We start from the raw sequence: 17891 nt of genomic DNA on the forward strand, positions 1-17891 counted from the left end.
TAAAAATGTAGACAGATGCTATGAAAAAATAAAAAATCAGTAAGAGGTGCAATTAGCCTGCATCTTAAACGGAGACTCCAAGTTACTATTTACATTTATAAGTACATCTATAACTGGCCAGGAAGTAACAGTTGGTTTGTATGCCGATCTTTAGTCTTTAAGATGCTTCAGAATTCAGACATGGAGATAAAAAATCTCAAACAGAAGCTGGAGAGTCTGCAAAACAGGACCAAGTGTCTCTACAGTGACAGCCTGATCTCCGAGAACATGAGAGGTAACTTGGAGTTTGGGTCCTGCTGTCTCTATGAAGCTTGTTAAGCACTTACTCTACACTATATTCTGCTAAGCACTGGGGTAGGTACAATCTAAGCAGGTTGGACTTAGTCCCGTTGCCCATAGGCCTCACAGGCTTAATCCCCATTTTACATATGAGGGAACCCTAGCAAAAAGAAGTTAAGTGACTTGTCCAAGGTCACCCAGCAGACAAGTGGTGGAGCTGGAATTAGAACCCAGGTTCTCTGACTCCCAGTCCCATGTTCTTTCTACTCGACCACCCTGCTTCTCTAGATTCTGTCTCCTAAAAACTGGTTTCCAGAAATTTGGGGTTACCCATTACCACCAGGGGTTTGTCAAAAGAGGTCAAATTACTCCTCTATCAGTGATTGGCTTCACCTTTTCTCCTCTTCTACTCTAGTCCCACCTTCCTGGCCCAGCTGTTATCAATCCCTTCTTCCTGCTAAATTAGCCTGGTTAGAGTAGGGTGTGGGTGGGGATAATCATCCTGATTACAGCCATTGTTCAACTGGTGGAAAGATGAATATTAGAGATAGTTTCAAGACAACCTCTAGACTGTGGGCTCACTGTCAGCAGGGATTGTGTCTATTTATCCTTGTATTGTCCTCTTGCAAGTGCTCAGTACAGTGTTTTGTACACAGTAAGTGTTCAGTGAATATGATTGAATGTATGAATGAATATCTTCGATTGGCAGAATTTAATGCCTCTTCCCTGAACTGTTTCACAGATGCTTGTCCGGAATCCCTCCTGAAGGATGTTCAAAACAGAGTTAAAATGCTCTCTGAAGCCCTGGAGGAACTAAAGGAGGATAAAGGTAATTTGACTTCCAGGACACTCTGTCTTATAAAAGGAGCTTCTGAATTACAGTGTGTAGCACAGGGTTGATAATTTTGGAATTCCCAAGTAGAGAGATGAAGGACAAAGTATAGGGATGATGGATCTTTAGGTGGGGACTCATGAATCTCACGATACTTTACCTAGACTGGATATGGTGATCCTGGAAATGACTGAACTTTTCTCTACATTTTATCCTCAGGACTCAATTGTCCATTTTGCCCAGAGGACTGGATGCAGAAGGGAGACAAATGCTACCATATCTCAGTCAAACAAGTGCCCTGGTCAAATTGTTCTGCACAGTGTGTGTTGTTGGGTTCCACATTTTTACAATCAGGCAATGGGGAGCTCCTGGTAAGACAGTTACATTTTTTGCCCCAGTGGATGAAAGTGGACAGGGACTAGGAGTCTACAGGAATTTGATTTGGTGGAACAACTTAGCATAAATGGGAGTTCTTCTGCAGGATCCTTTCTGGATTCTGCTTTGTTCATGCAGTTGTATTTATTAAGTGCTTACTGTGTGCAGATCACTGCACTATGTGCTTGGGAAAGTACAATACAACAATAAACAGTGACATTCCATGCCCACAATAAGCTCACGGTCTGGGGGGTGGGGGAAGATGCACTTCAATACAAATAAACTAAATTACAGATATATGCATAAATGCTGTGGGGCTGGAAGTGGGGAAGAGCAAAGAGAGCAAGTCAGGGCAACACAGAGGGGAGTGGGAGATGAGGAAAAGTGAGCCTTAGTCTGGGAAGACCTCTTGGAGGAGATAATAATATTGTTGGTATTTGTTAAGTGCTTACTATGTGTAGAGCACTGTTCTAAGCCCTGGGGTAGATACAGGGTAATCAGGTTGTCCCATGTGAGGCTCACAGTCTTAATCCCCATTTTACAGATGAGGCAACTGAGGCACAGAGAAGTTAAGTGACTTGCCCACAGTCACACAGCTGACAAGTGGAAGATCTGGGATTCGAACCCATGACCTCTCACTCCAAAGCCTGGGCTCTTTCCACTGAGCCACGCTGCTTCTCTGATGTGCCTTCAATAAGGCTTTGAAGAGTTCCAGCATCATTTCTCCATTGTTGTATAGAGAAAGAGAGTAGAAAATGTCCTTTGAGATGTGACCTGGGCACAAGGAATTACTCCATTAAAAGGAAACACAGAGACAATTCAATAAAAGAAACTGCAATTGAGTGTCAGGGGAAAAAGACTATAAAATATTGAGAGATAATGGGAGGGTGAGATGGAGAGAAGGAGAGAGCTGGAGAAATACCACTGGTGAAATTGGATGGGAAGATCCATGGGGAAGAGTGGAGAAGGCAAGTGCAAGGCACTGCGAATCTCTGAGCTGAAGGGATATTTCAGTTGCTGGGTTTAGGGCTCCTTCCCCCTTTCCTTCCCTGCTATGACCACATCCTTTTAGAAGAAACAGTTGGATTTTGTATTCTGGTTCCTCAAAGGATTTCCTGATGCCCCTGGCAACCCACTGTCACTGGATTGGACTCTTCTATAAAGACTCTAGCAAGAAATGGACTTGGATAGATGGCTCACCTGCTTCCTCAGACCTGTAAGTACTCAGTCAAGTTACCTGTTCTATGTCTTTTTCTTACTGATTCAGGTCTGGGCTAAAAAGACATGTGCTCACCATGGTCTGAACTCATGGATATGGTTATATGGAAGTGGTTTCCTCAGCCAGGTTTCTTCATTTCTCATGCTTGGAGGTAATGGAGAGGGAAATGGGGAAAAGGAAGAGGTGACTGAGGCAAAGAAAGGGGGAGAGAAAACTATATGGAATTATTTAGGAGTCTCCAAGTGGGAAGAAGGGAATTTGGTCACAAGGGACATGCACTGAGAAGCCTCTACTCTAGGTTTTCTTATAATGCTTGAACTCTATTATTAATAACTGTTGTCCCAGACTTTCTTAAAACAGTGTGTCAAACCCCAGGGGGAATTATGGATGTAGGGACCTCAACCTTCAATCCCCCATTCCTGTCTTCATGATTTTATTCATTTCTAGTCCACTGTAAGGACTGTGGTTCAGAAAAATGCCAGTGCAGGGAACAGTTTTGAAAGATCAATATACCAACTGCAAACAGAGTAGGGATCAGGCAAGACTCGCATAGTGAGACTGGACTCTATTTCGCACACTATGATGCAAGATTTTAGAACTGAATATACAGAGGAGATCAGTCTAGAAAATTCCCTACAACCTTCCAACTCTAACCACTTCTTAAAATCGGTGCTGCCAGTTTACATAATAGAATCCAAGGTAAAGCCTCTCTTTGAAGCCCCCTGCTTCCAGTGCTGGCCCCCAAAACGCAGAGTTGATCACACTGAACTACTAGCGACAGAGAGGTCTGAGTGTGTGTTTTCCATCCTCCCCAGGAATATGAAAGAATCAAGGCCCACACCTCAGAGCTCCTGTGCATATGTAACGTCAACAGGCTTGGTCTCTCAGAGCTGCATCATCCCCTACAGCTGTGTCTGTGAAAAGCCGGCTCTCTGTGATATGTAATCATAGGAAGATGGGAAAACTCATGCTGTCCTTGGAATAACTCCAATTCAGTCACCTGATGGAATCTCCTGCCCCTTGTTGTAATCCGCCTCTGCCTCTGTCCTATAGTCCTTTCTGGACCCTCTGTTAAAATCAGGGTGACCTCGACTGCTGGATTTCTGCTGGCAGGGAATGGGACAGAATTTCTTCAGAAGGAACTAGAACCTTTCCAGACTTTCTGCTCCTCCAAAAGGTTCAGGAACTAATCAGAGGCTCCAAGAGCCTCAGGGTAGATGGTTCCAGTCTGTCTAGGTGGGCATTTAATGAAATGGGTAATAAATTCTTTGGTTTTCAGAAATGGCGATGCATTTTTCATTTGTATTTACCGATCTACACACATATTCATGCACACACAGTCACACACAGTTGTCCTTTGAAAATATCACCGATGGTGAAATTAAGGGTGTATATTTAATTGAAACGATCCCTGATGTCAGACACACTGCATGCAAACAGGATGTGTTTTGCTGTGCTGCCGTATCATTTGGTTGTTGTGACGGGCTTCCTTGTGTCATGATATCTATGAAGCTTCTGCTCCAAAAGAGCTACATCTTTTGCCGTGAGCCATTCTGGTTTATGAATAGCAATAGACATCTAGCTTTCAGTCGGGATGATGTATTGTCTAAACTCTGTTCAACAATCCATGCTATTTATTGAGCATTTACTGGGTGCAGAACACTGTATTAAATGCTTGGGAGAATACAATAGTGTTGACATGATCCCTGCCTTCAGCACACTTGAGAAGTGGTTGAGAAGGGACAATATAGCAGAGTTGATAGACACATTGTCTGCCCACAGAGGGCTTATAGTCAATATGATTATAATAGATGTGTTTAATTCAAACTAAATGGCAACGGACAAGCGTTTGCTTGTGGCATATCTCATGATTAGCAATGTCATCTTCTACCAGCTGACCAGAGAAAAATATTCTAGGTGCAAACACAATCTTAACAGTGACATCTGTTTGTATTTTAGTGTGACAGTTCAACTTTAATGTTTCATTATTACAGCAATCATTCAGTATATCAAAAGCTTCTATTTATAACAACCTTATGGATATATTTTCTCCAGAACGTCCTATCTTCTGCCATAATCTATAAGCTTTCTAATGGTCCTTCTGTTATGGTTTTTATCCATCTAACTGCTGGTCTGCCTCTTCCACTTTTTCCCTAGACTTTTCCTAGCATTAGTGTCTTCTCCAGAGAATTAGTCCTTCTGATGATGTGTCCAAAATATTCTAAGTTGAGGTATTTCATATGTCTGGGTACATAGAGAGAAGTAGAGAGGCAGCGTGGCTTAGTGGAAAGAACACAGGCTTGGGAGTCAGAGGTCGTGGGTTCTAATCCCGGCTCTGCCATATATCTGCTCTCTAACTGTGGGCAAGTCAGCTTAACTTCTTTGTGCCTCAGTTACCTCATCTGTAAAATGGGGATTAAGACTGTGAGCTCCATGTGGGACAACCTAATTACGTTGTATCTACCCCAGTGCTTATAACCGTCATTGTTATTCCAAAGACCACACTGGCTTAATTTGCTTCCAAACCCATTTGTTTGTTTTTCAGGCTGGCCATGGCAATCCCAAGAGCCTTCTTCAACACCACATTTCAAAAGAATCAGTGCTCTTTCTCTCCTGTTTTTTCACTGTCCAGCTTTCAGATCCAAACGTTGTCACTGGAAACATCATAGAATTGACAATTTATATTTCTACGGTGGTTGTTTCAGCAACACATTTCATATTCTTTCTAGCCTCTTCATAGCAAATCTTCCTAACAGTGATCTGTGAGTCAGTAGGTGATACATAACTTCATTTCTTTGTTGATGGAATGTTACACACCCTTGTTCAGCATTTCTACTGCAGCAACAGGTAGATGGAACGATAGATCAATAATAATAATAATTATGATACTTGATAAAGCACTTATTATGTGTCTAAGCACTGGGGTAGATACAAGTCAGGTTGGAAACAGTCTAGGCCAAAACACAGTGAGAATACACACTGTCTTTTGCTCATCTCTGCCCATTAGAGCACTCCGTTTTAGATTTATGCTTTTACTAGGCAAGGATAGCTGACCGGGGCTGTTTTTTAAAAATAGGGAACAAAGAGAATAAAATGATAGGTCTCCATAGGTGAAAGACTAATAATAATAATAACAGTAATAGTGGTATTTTTTAAGCACTTACTATGTGTCAAGCACTATTCTAAGTGCTGGGGTAGATATAAATTAATCTAATGCTCTATCAATGCTGAATTACATGTGGGATTTTTATTTAGTTCAGAATTTTAACCAATCAATAAATGGTATTCATTGAGCACCTTCTGTGTGCAGAGTACCATATTAAGTGGTTGGACCAGTACAATAGAGTAAGTAGACATGATCCCTGCTCTCAAGGAGCTTAAAATCCACAATTTCCTGATATTATAACCACCATGACAAACAGAGGATAGATATCTAGATTATTAGTAAAAAAACCAAACTCAATTATTGAATCAAAATGAAACTAAATTAATTAATCTTGGGTTCTGAGGTTTAAAGACTATTATACTTAAAACATGTGATTTTATTTTATTTCATTCATATCATTATTGTCTTACTAACACCACTGATATAAGTATCAAGGAAGAGTCAGAGGTAGGCCAGTCAGATGGTTATTTAGTTTTGGAAATTGATTAGGATGTATAGATGGGTGTAAGACCAGAACTGTGCTCCATAGATGGGGGTGGATTCTAGGAGATCAGACATTAATTTGTAAAGCCTGGATTTAGGACACTGTAATAAGTGAAAATTGTTTCCTACTTCTTCCCTCCCTATTCATTTCCTCCTGACTCTTGCAGTTTGACTATTACTCAGTCGACTTCCCGATGTGAATAATAATTTGTGATATTTCTCGAGTGCTTATTATCTGACAAGCTCTCTACTAAGCATAGATACAAGATAATCAGGTCCCACATGGGGCACACAGACTAAATAGGAGGGAGATCAGGTAATGAACAGGTGTGAAACTGTAGAGACAATGTCTGCCAAACATGCCTATGTTTTCCCCTCCTCTCTTTCACTTCGTGACTTGCACATATGTAATAGTGTGTCATATTTGAAGATGATGCTATTTACAGTAAAACCTTATCCATGCATGTAGCTTTTGTGAGTTAGGATAATGTATGATTGACAGTTCATTCCACTTCAGGTAAAGTGTTTTGGAGGCTCATGAAAGGGTGCAATAAATACCCAATTTTCAGGTATTTGGGCAGGAGTTTGCATGAGTATTCATTTTCACTGAGATCAGGGTAAATGCATTATGTTAGAAATGAAAAGGAATTAGTGAATGTAATTTTTGAAATGCAAGGGCCCATTGTAACGGGAGGTTGTAGACCATAACTGCACCTTCTCCTCTGCTCTCTAGAGCACTCATCACTTTTTCCTCATGAACTGTGGGCCATGGTTTGTTTGTTTTATTGAACATATTAAGTGCTTACTACGTGTCATACATTGTTCTAAGTAGAGAAGCAGTGTGACGTAGTGGAAAGAGCAAAAGCTTGGGATTCAGAGGCCTTGGGTTCTAATCCTGACTTTGCCACTTGTCAGCTGTGTGACTTTGGGCAAGTCACTACACTTCTCTGTGCCTCAGTTACCTCATCTGTAAAATGGGGATTGAGACTGTGAGCTCCAAGTAGGACAATCTGATAGCCTTGTATCTATCCCAGTGCTTGGAACAGTGCTTGGCATATGGGCTGGAGAGGAAAGGGCAGATTTTACGGATTTCGTGAAGACTGAACTGACAGGATTTGGTGACAGATTGAATATGTGGGTTGACTGAGAGAAATAAGTAGAGGATAATGCCGAGGTTAAAGTTTTGTGAGAGAGGGAGGGTTGTGGTGGTATCTACAGTGATGGAAAAGGGAGAAGGAGGACAGGTTTCTGAGTGGGCAATGGAGGGGCTCTGTTTTGGACACCTCAAGTGTGAGGACATGGTTAAACATGTAAATAGAGAGATCTTGAAGACAGGAGGAAATGTGAGACTTCAGAGAGGGAGAGAGATCAGGACTGGAAATGTAGAATTAGAAATCATCTGTACAGAGATGGTAGTTGAAGCTGTGAGAGTGAATGAGCCCTTCAAGGAAGTAAGTGTAGGTGGAGAATAGAAGGGGACCCAGAACTGACCCTTGAGAAACTCCCACAGTTAGGGGGTAGGAGAAAGAGGAGGAACCCACAAAAAAATGAGCAGTCATAGAGATAGGAGGAGAACCAGGAGAGGACAGTGTTAGGGAAGTCAAGTTTGGATGATGTCTCCAGGAGAAAGGAATGGTCAACAGTGTAGAAGGTAGCTGAGAAGTTGAGGAGGATTAAGATGGAGTAGAAGTCATTGGATTTGGGAAGGAAGAGATTGTTGGTATCTTCTGAGAGTGCAGTTTTCAGTTAAGGGAAGTGTTGGAAGCTGAGTTGAAGTAGGTCAAGTAGAGAATTGAAGGGGAGGGAGCGGAGACAGCACATGTAGACAACTCAGTCAAAGAATTTGGAGTGGGATGGGAGGAGGGAGATGGGGCAGTAACTGGAGGAAGCCATGAGATCAAGAGAGGGCTCTATTAGGACACTTGAGAAAAGAATATGTTCGAAAGTACTGGAGAAGAAGCCATTGGAAAGTGACCAATTGAACATTCACAAAGTGACATACTTGAAAGGGCACTTCCAGACCCAGGAAGAGACACCCCACTGAGTGTCTGCTGTATCTTGCCATCCTAGAAATCGGTGAGTCTTTACAGGGTCCAGATTATGACTTGTCTGCTACCTTCAACATTTTGCCCGGCTGTGGTCTGTTATTAGTGTCCCCCAATGCTGCCATAGACTCAGAGAGTTGATCCACAAACGTCTTCCAAGGGGCTCCTCCCTCCTCTTTCCCCCAACACCCAACATTACCTATGACCCAGGTAGGCATGTGGGAATAACAGAGATGGCTGTAACTGTCTTACCTCTGGCCCTAGGCTGGTTGGGGGAGAATGCAAACTGAAGACTGGCTTTTGAGAATGGAAAAATGATAATAAAAATAATATTAATAGTAATAATAACGATAATATTTAATAATTGTGAAGATAAAACTGGTAAACAATTTCACATTTTTCTCCTTATATAGTCATACCCTACAGGAGGGAGTTCATCTGTGGGTACTTAGATCCAGGAATGGAAGAATGAGACAAATAGACTGAGTTTTGCTATGGAAACTATGACTTCAATGAGTAAACCTATGAAAGCTATAACTTTAATGCATGAACCTACAAAAACCATGGATCCAAAACATAAACCATGCTCATATCCCAAACCAGAGGTCCCACGAACAATACCTAGGGTCATAATGTCTCGCCCAATTACAGGGCAGTTTGCACACATGTACCCAGCCTCTGTTCCAGGTGGACAGGTCCTCAAACCCCTTTTCCACTCTCATACTCTGATGGTCTCTTATGGAGTCTTGCTCTGGGAATCCCTGGGTAAGCCCAGGGCTTACCCTGGGATAAGCTCTGGGCTGTCCTAGCCTCCCCTCTGGGTTGCAAGGATCAGCAGCTTACCCAGCTGCACATGACTTTTATTTGGGGGGGTGGTGAAGGTGGAAACTGGACATTTGTATTCCCTCGACCAATCAGGAAAGCATACTATAATCACTTCCATGTTTTGGAAAAGATTATCTGCCTGTTATGCATAACATCAAGCTTCTTCCACATGGACCCTAATCTACATATAAACATTTCATGGGAATGCCAGGAGGAGAAGGTTTTAGGGAATTGGGCTGAGATGTTTAGTGCAACTTTAGGCCATATCTTCAAACAGTGGTCTCTCCTAGTCCTTTGTTACACGAAACATCTCCCCATCTTAGTTCTTAAACAACTAAGAACATGCAACAGTTCCCAAGAAAGGGAGGAGATAGTAGGCCTTTCAAAAATAGAGTCGGTTTGACTTGCTCTGGTCAGGCGACTGTGGACATATCTCAGGCTGACCTCACAATAGATTTGATAAGCATATCTTCTGAGGAAGAACTAAGCCGGAGTAGAATATTTATCATTTGACTGTGGTCATTCATTTCTCCTCTACAAAATGGAATCAGTCAAAGACAGATTCAATTTGAATGAATCCCCTCCAACAATCTAAATTTATTTGCTCAGCCAGATCTTAATTCTTTCATGTCTTTTGTTTGGGAAAGAAGTTGGTTAATTCTCTGAGTGGGAACTTCCTGTGTGGGCCTGGCCAGAACCACTGAGAACAATCATTCTTTCACCGGCTCTCTCTCATCACTTGCCTTTTGTGCTCACCAGTGAGAGAATCAGGGACACGATCCAGTCTCCTTCCACCCCAAGGTATCAGACCTGGAATGACTTCCATCTCCTGATCAGCACCACCTGCCCAGAAAATGTTCAGATGTCCATTACAGGTACCACCAGTCAATCTCATGCCAGGTTCTCTAACAGAACAGTACATTGTTGCTGATTAGTTCTGGGTGATGAGGACAAACAGGGCCAGAAGAAAAAGAATTTATTTGGCATCATCCTTTCAGAAAGCAAGGGAGCATGGGGATATGACATGATGGAGAATGGATTAGTGGGTCTTTCTCCAGGTGGGTGAGAAGTTTTGCTACTAGAAATGACTTGGATTGTGAGTTGTAGTAGCTGGTGGCTATTGGACTGGGATGTCATTGGGGACAGTGGAGCCCTTTTTCATGAGAAGCACAAAGTGAATCTGAATATCAAGATGGGATTTGGAATGATTTCACCTCCCTAGATTGACTTGAACTGCCTGTGTATTGTTTCAATGTCCTTGGGAAATCCTACAGTTTACAGATAAAAATAAAGCTCAGTGACATATTTGCCCTTGTGAATAAGGCAGCAGGCAGTCATATTGTTTCTCATTATAAGGCTAAGAAATCTCTGCTTTGTGATGTATTACCCAAACTCTTCCTAGCAGAAATCCCAGGAATTCTAACCTTCATTCCAGGAAGCATCCAAACCTGCTCCCAAAATTGGTATTTTCTACCAATTTTCTACCCATTTACTCCTTTAACCATCCTATATTTTCAGCATAGTGGTTTCAACAGAAATTAATTGATTTTAATTTTTTTATGGTACTTGTTAGGTATTTACTATGTGCCAGGCACCATACTAAGTGCTGGGGTAGATCAATCAATCAATCAATTGTGTTAATCGAGCACTTAGTATGGACAAAGCATTGTACTAAGTGTTTGGAAGAGCACAATACAACAATATGATGGAATTCCTTGCTCACAACAAGCTCAAAGTCTAGAGGGGAGGACAGACATGACTACAAATTAATAAATTATAGATAGGTTCATAAGTGCTGTGTGACTGGGAGGGGGATGAATAAAAGGAACAAGTCAGCATGATGCAAAAGGAAGTTGAAAAAAAGGAAAAGGGGGCTTAGTCAGGGATGGCCTCTTGGAAGAGATGTGCCTTCAAAAACTCTTTGACGGTAAGGAGAGTAATTTTCTGTCAGATATAAGGAGGGTGGGCATTCCAGGTGAGAGGCAGGATGTGAGCGAGAGGTCGGTGGCAAGATAGATGAGATTGATGTTTGGTGAATAGTTGAATAATTAGGAGGAGGATTGAGGATGGAGTAGAGGTTATGTTTGGCAGGGAGATCATTTGTGACCTTTGAGAGAGTGGTTTCTGTGGCGTGAAGAGGACAGAACCCAGACTTGAGGGGGTCAAGGAAAAAATTGGAGGAGAAAAACTAAAGAGAAGCGGTGTGACTTAGTAGTAAGAGTATGGGGTTTGGAGTCAGAGGCTGTGGGTTCTAATCCTAGCTCTGTCGCCTGTCTGCTGTGTGACCTTGGGCAAGCCATTTAACTTCTCTGTGCCTCAGTTACCTCATCTGTAAAATGGGGATTAAGACTGTGAGTCCCACGTGGGACAACCTGATTACCTTTTAGCTACCCCATTGATTAGAACAGTGCTTGGTACATGAAAAGCGCATAACAAATACCATAATAATCATTATTATTATTATTATTATTAATAACTTTCAGCAGTGGATGTAGACAAGAAGCCTTTGGAGAGCAAATAATTAAAGATGGAGGTTAGGGAGGGAAGGAGCAAGTGTTCTGATAAGGTGTGAAAGCAGGGGGTCAATTATGCAGGTGGAGGGGGTGGATTTTGAGAGAAGACAAGAGATCCCCTCTTGAGATAGTGTGGGGAAAGATGGGAGTGCTGAAAAAGAAGCAGGAGGGCAGAGGGACTGGGGAGGGGCAGGGGAGATTTTTAGGGAGATCATGAATAATAATTGTGATTTTTTTCAATAAAGTAGGTAGCCAGGTCATTAGTAGCAAGGGATGGGGAAGGTGGGGGGTAGGGAGCCTGAGGAGGAGTTAAACACCTGGAACAAGTGATGGGGGCGTTGGACATGGATTCCAATAAGGATGGAGAAATAATTTTGTCGGGCAGAGGAAAGAGCAGAGTTAAAGCACAAATGGACAAACTTCAAGTGGACGAGGTTGGCCTGATTTCTGCCAGCAGCAGTCTGTGGGTCTTTCATTAATTCAGTAGTATTCATTGAGCTATGTGCAGAGCACTGTACTAAGTGCTTGGAATGTACAATTAGGCAACAAATAGAGACAATCCCTGCCCAATGACGGGCTTACAGTCTAATCGGGGGAGACAGAGGGACAAAAACAAGACAACATAATCACGATAAATAAAATCAAGGGGATGTACAACTCATTAACAAAATAAATAGGGTAGTAAAAATCTATACAAATGAGCACAGTGCTGAGGGGAGGGGAAGGGAGAAGGGGAGGAGCAGAGGGAAAGGGGGGAAAGGAGGATTAGCTGAGTGGAGGTGAAGGGGGCAAAGGGGAGGGAGCAGAGGGAAGAGGGGGAGCAGAGGGAGCAGAGGGGAAAGGGGAAACTCATTCTGGGAAGGCCTCTCAGAGGAGGTGAGCTCTCAGTAGGGCTTTGAAGAGGGGAAGAGAGTTTGGCGGAGGTGAGGAGGGCGGGCATTCCAGGGCAGCAGTAGGACGTGGGCCAGAGGTCGATGGCGGGATAGGCGTGAACGGGGGACGGTGAGGAGGTGAGTGGCAGCGGAGTGGAGCATGTGGGATGGGCAGTAGAAAGAGAGAAGGGAGGAGAGGTAGGAAGGGGCAAGGAGATGGAGAGCGTTGAAGCCCAGAGTGAGAAGGTTTTGTTTCGTGCAGAGGTTGATAGGCAACCACTGGAGGTTTTTAAGGAGGGGAGTGACATGCCCAGAGCGTTTCTGCAGGAAGATGATCAGGGCACAGGAATGAAGAATAGACTGGAGCAGGGAGAGACAGGAGGAAGGGAGATCAGAGAGAAGGCTGACACAATAATCCAGTTGGGATATTATGAGAGCCCGTACTAGTAAACTGGCCATTTGGATGGAGAGGAAAGGGCGGATCTTGGCGATATTGTAAAGGTGAGACTGGCAGGCGATAGTGATGGATTGGATATGCGGAATGAATGAGAGAGCTGAGTCAATGATGACACCAAGGTTGCGGGCTCGAGAGACGGGAAGGATGGTCGTACCATCCACAGTGACAGGGAAGTCAGGAAGAGGACAGGGCTTGGGAGGGAAGATAAGGAGCTCAGTTTTGGACATGTTGAGTTTTAGGTGGCAGGCAGACATCCAGGTGCAGACGTCCTTGAGGAGGAGATACAAGCCTGAAGCGGGGGGAGAGAACAGTGGAGGAGATGTAGATTTGTGTGTCATCTGCATAGAGATGATAGTTGAAGCCGTGGGAGCAAATGAGTTCACCGAGGGAGTGAATGTAGATGGAGAACAGAAGAGGGCCGAGAACTGACCCTTGAGGAAACCCTACAACTAGAGGATGGGAGTGGGAGGAGGAGCCCACGAAGGAGACCGAGAATGAACGGCCAGAAAGATAAGAGGAGAACCAGGCGAGAATGGAGTCCGCAAAGCCAAGGTGAGATAAGGTGTGGAGGAGAAGGGGATGGTCGACAGTGTCAAAGGCATCTGAGAGGTCGAGGAGGATAAGGGTAGAGTAGGAGCCATTAGATTTGGCAAAAAGGAGATCATGGGTGACCTTTGAGAGAGCAGTCTCGGTGGAGTGGAGGGGACGGAAACCAGATTGGAGGGGGTCCAGGAGAGAGTTGGAGTTGGGGAATTCAAGGCAGTGAGTGTAGATGACTCATTCTAGGAGTTTGGAAAGGAGGGGTAGGAGGGAGATAGGGCGATAACTGGAAGGGGAAGTGGGGTTGAGAGAGGGCTTTTTTAGGATGGGGGAGACATGGGCATGTTTGAAGGCAGAGGGGAAGAAGCCTTTGGAGAGTGAGTGGTTAAAGATAGAAGTTAAGGAGAGGAGGAGGGAAGGGACGATGTGTCATGCACAGGAGCGAAGGAAGCGGCCTGGGGAGGTGGGTTAGTGTTGTGAGGTCGAAGAAGGGCTAGGGGAACAGAGTGAAGTATGGACTGGAGCGGGGAGACACTGGAGGCAGGGAGGTCTGAGAAGAGGCTGACACAGTGGGAGAAGCAGGATAGGGCCAATACTTAAACCAGCATGGTGACAGTTTGAATGGAGAGAAAGGGGTTATATCTAGAATTGTTCTAAAGGATAATCCAACAGAATCTAGTGACTGACTGAAAATGGGGGTGAGGAGAGTGTTTGAAAACAAAAATGGAGTCAAACAAAATGCCAAGATTGCAGGCTTGCAAAACTGGGAGGATGATGGATTTTTCAACAGTGATGAAGAACATAGATGGAGGAAAAGATATGGGATGAAAGATGATGACTTCAGTTTGGGAACACGTCGAGTTTTTTTGTGCTGATAGGACAACTACCTAGAGTCGTCCTGGAGGTATAAGGAGATGTGAAACTAATGGAAACTACAGAGGAGAGAGATCAGGGCTTGTGACCTAGATCTGAGAATCCTCTGTTCAAAGGTTGCTGAAACCGTGAAACAAATTAGCTCCCCAAGGAAGTGAGTGCCATGTAAAATTCACTATAGTGTGTACTTCTTTTTACTTCTTTTATTGATATCTTTAAGCATTTTCTTTGTGCTGGGCAGTGTGCTAAGTCCTGGAGTAGATAAAAGATAATGGGGTGGGACACAGTTCCTGACCCATATACGGCTCCCACTCTTAATCCCCATTTTACAGATGAGGTAAATGAGGCACAGAAACTCAAAGTCCCACAGCCAACAAGTAGTGAAGCCAGAATTAGAACGCCAAGTCTTTCCACTACTAGGCCTATCTCTTTCCACTAGGCCATACTGCTTCTCTAGTGGTTTGAAGATGTAACTTCTGATGGTGAAATTTAATGCATATGTATGAAAGCTATTAATAAAGCCAGGGAGTGACTGAAAATTCCTTCCAAATATTGGGCATGAAAGGATTGTCTCATTTCAGTCATAACAGTAATCACATTTACTGAATCTTTACCATGTGCCCATCACTGTAATAGACACTGGGAGAGAATACCCAGGTGGAAATTAAACATGGTACCTGTCCCTTGGGTGCCTCACAATCTGAGTTCAAGTTGTGAGAAGGGGTTGGAGACAGGCACACCAGGGGTGATGAAACATTAAAACCTAAGACAAAAAATTTAATTAGGCTCAAAGTTTCAGCCGAGATGGAAGAATCCAAGAATACCTAGGAGTTACGGTATATGCCGGTAGCAGAAACCCTCATGTGGGAGGTGAGGTGACCCTTATGATGTTTTTCTAGGACTATTTTGTTACTAAATCAGCTTTCTGCAAAACTCTTCAGTCCACGCTTTCCCACTCCTCAAGAACCCACAGCAAGAAGTCCATACACCACCACATCAAACAGAAACTCCTTACCACTGGCTATAAAGCACTTTACCCCGTCCTATCTTACCTCACTGCTCTCCTCCTTCAACCCAGAAGGGTCACTTCACTCACATAATGCCAACTTCCTCCCCATACCTCAATCTCATCCATCTCTCCACCAATTTCTTAGTATTGTCCTGCCCCTGGCCTGGAACTTCCTCCCTCTTCATAATGGAGAAATGTACACTCTCACCACTTTCTAACTTTTATTAAAATCACATCTCCTCCATGAGACCTTCCCTGACTAAACCATCATTTCCTCCTCTTCCACTCCCTTCTCTATCACCCTTCCACTAGGATTTGCACACTTTATTCACTTCTCCCTCTTTTTCCTAGCACTTAGATGCATATCTGTAATTTAATGTATTTATGCATACTAATGTCTCACTCCCCGCATAGACTCTAAGCTGAGTGGAGGCTGGAAACGTGTCTACCAACTCTCTTATTTGGAACTCTCCCAAGCTCTTAATACAGTGCTCTGTACAGAGTAAGCTCTCAAAAAATATTATTGATAAACTGACTGATACTGTAGTTGAAGCTTAGAGTTATTTTTGCTCTTTGTAATTCTGCCTGTTGGTGTTGTAAATGTTTCAAGCCTCTGCTCCTGGGCAGAACACCTGATTTCAGATCATCAGCCACTAAGCTTCTTGGTTAGCGCATGCTGATCTCCAGCTGCCTATTCTTATGCCATGCTGATTTTGTGTTGACCTAGTATCTTTCAAATGTTTCTTTTGGGTATTCCTTTTACAATTTCGCCATTTCAGCACCCCAAAGAGCAGCTGCTTAGGTGTCCTCCTATGAGCCACTCTCAGTAAAGACCTAATAGAACAAATATTATTTCAATACTGACACACGTTAACTAATTCATTCAATAGTATTTATTGAGCGCTTACTATGTGCAGAGCACTGTACTAAGCGCTTGGAATGTACAATTCGGCAACAGAGACAATCCCTGACCATTGATGGGTTTACAGTTAATCTATCCTCCCCTCTCTCTCTCTTTTAATGGTATCTGTTAAGCACTTACTAAGTGCCAGGTATTGCACTAAGTGCTGAGGCAAACACAAGATAGGTTAGACACAGTTCATGACCCATATACAGTCTTATATCTTAATTTTCTTAATCTTAATCTCCATTTTATAGATGAGGTAATGGAGTCTTAATCTCCATTTTACAGATGAGGTAATGGAGACACAGAGAAGTGAAATGACCTGCCCAAGGTTACACAGCAGACAAGTGGCAGAGCTGGAAATCCTTCCATCCTTTCTTCTTTCTTCTTTTCACCAGCATAAATGACAACATTAGTTATTGAGCACCTATTTTTGGCAAAGGAAGAAGAAGGAGGAGGAGGAGAATTGCAGTATTTTTAAAAGTTTACTATATCCTGAGCATTATACTGTGGATTTGGGTAGAAAAAATACAAGCAGATTAGACACAGTCTCTGTTCCACATGGGGGTCAGATACATGGGAGACAGAAACAGAATACAGGATCTCAGCCCATGAAAAAACTAAAGTCTAATGGGAAAAGACAAGGTAAAACAAACTGCCAAATAAACAATAAGTAAAGAGTAAGAACCTTGACACTAATTAATCGAAGTATGAGAATACGATGAAATGAATTACTCAAGAAGAAATAACCAGACCTGATTTACATCTCAGTGGAAAGCTGAAAGATGGAATGGCACATTGATTCCTTTTATTTTTTTCCTTCTTTAATTTCTCCTTTTTCATTCTCTTTATATCCTTCCTTTTCTCCCTTAAGAGGTTGTCAGTCAGTCATAATTATTGAGCGCTTACTGTGTGCAAAGCACTCTACTAAGGGCTAGAGAGAGTACAATATAACAATTAACAGACACATTCCCTACCCACAAGGAGTTACAGTAGAGGGGGGAGACGGACATTAGTATAAATAAATTATAGACTGTACATAATTGCTGTGTGGTTGAGAAGGGGGATGAATAAAGGGAGCAAGTCAGGGTGATACAGAAGGGAGTGAGAGAAGAGGCTAGGAGAACTTGGTTAAGGAAAGCCTCTTTGAGGACGGATGCCTTCAATTAATCTTTGAAAAGGGAGAGGGTAATTATTGCATAAGAAGAGGGAGGGTGTTCCAGGCCAGAGGCAGAATTGGGCGAGAGGTCAGCAGCGAGATAGATGAAACTGAGGTACAGTGAAAATGTTAACATTGGAGGAGCAAATCGTGCGGGCTGGGTTGTAGTGGGAAAGTAGCGAGGTAAGATAGAAGGAGGCAAGGTGATTGGGTGCTTTGAAACTAATAATAATGATGTTGGTATTTGTTAAGGGCTTACTATGTGTAGAGCACTGTTCTAAGCGCTCGGGTAGATACAGGGTAATCATGTTGTTCCACGTGAGTCTCACAGTCTTCATCC

At 43.1% G+C, this 17891-nt stretch overlaps 1 protein-coding gene across 1 annotated transcript; it reads left to right on the plus strand.

The window, feature by feature from the left end:
• The first annotated feature begins 770 nt into the window (after window positions 1-770).
• Window positions 771-3987, plus strand: LOC103165208 (killer cell lectin-like receptor subfamily B member 1A). The gene is made up of 5 exons (XM_039914519.1): window positions 771-934; window positions 1022-1108; window positions 1331-1482; window positions 2596-2702; window positions 3521-3987. The coding sequence occupies exons 1-5, from the start codon at window positions 814-816 to the stop codon at window positions 3648-3650; spliced, it is 597 nt and encodes a 198-aa protein (XP_039770453.1). The 5' UTR covers window positions 771-813; the 3' UTR covers window positions 3651-3987.
• Window positions 3988-17891: the final 13904 nt, after the last annotated feature.

This window comes from Ornithorhynchus anatinus, chromosome 17, assembly GCF_004115215.2.
Source record: "Ornithorhynchus anatinus isolate Pmale09 chromosome 17, mOrnAna1.pri.v4, whole genome shotgun sequence".
In the NCBI taxonomy this organism is placed as follows: Eukaryota; Metazoa; Chordata; class Mammalia; order Monotremata; family Ornithorhynchidae; genus Ornithorhynchus; species Ornithorhynchus anatinus.

Excerpts from the sequence above, each read along its gene's own strand:
- LOC103165208 (XM_039914519.1), top strand. The coding sequence starts at position 814 with ATGAATATTAGAGATAGTTTCAAGACAACCTCTAGACTGTGGGCTCAC. Across the intron at positions 1,109-1,330 it reads GGAACTAAAGGAGGATAAAG|GACTCAATTGTCCATTTTGC; the intron begins GTAATTTGACTT and ends TTTTATCCTCAG. Across the intron at positions 1,483-2,595 it reads CAGGCAATGGGGAGCTCCTG|GATTTCCTGATGCCCCTGGC; the intron begins GTAAGACAGTTA and ends GGTTCCTCAAAG.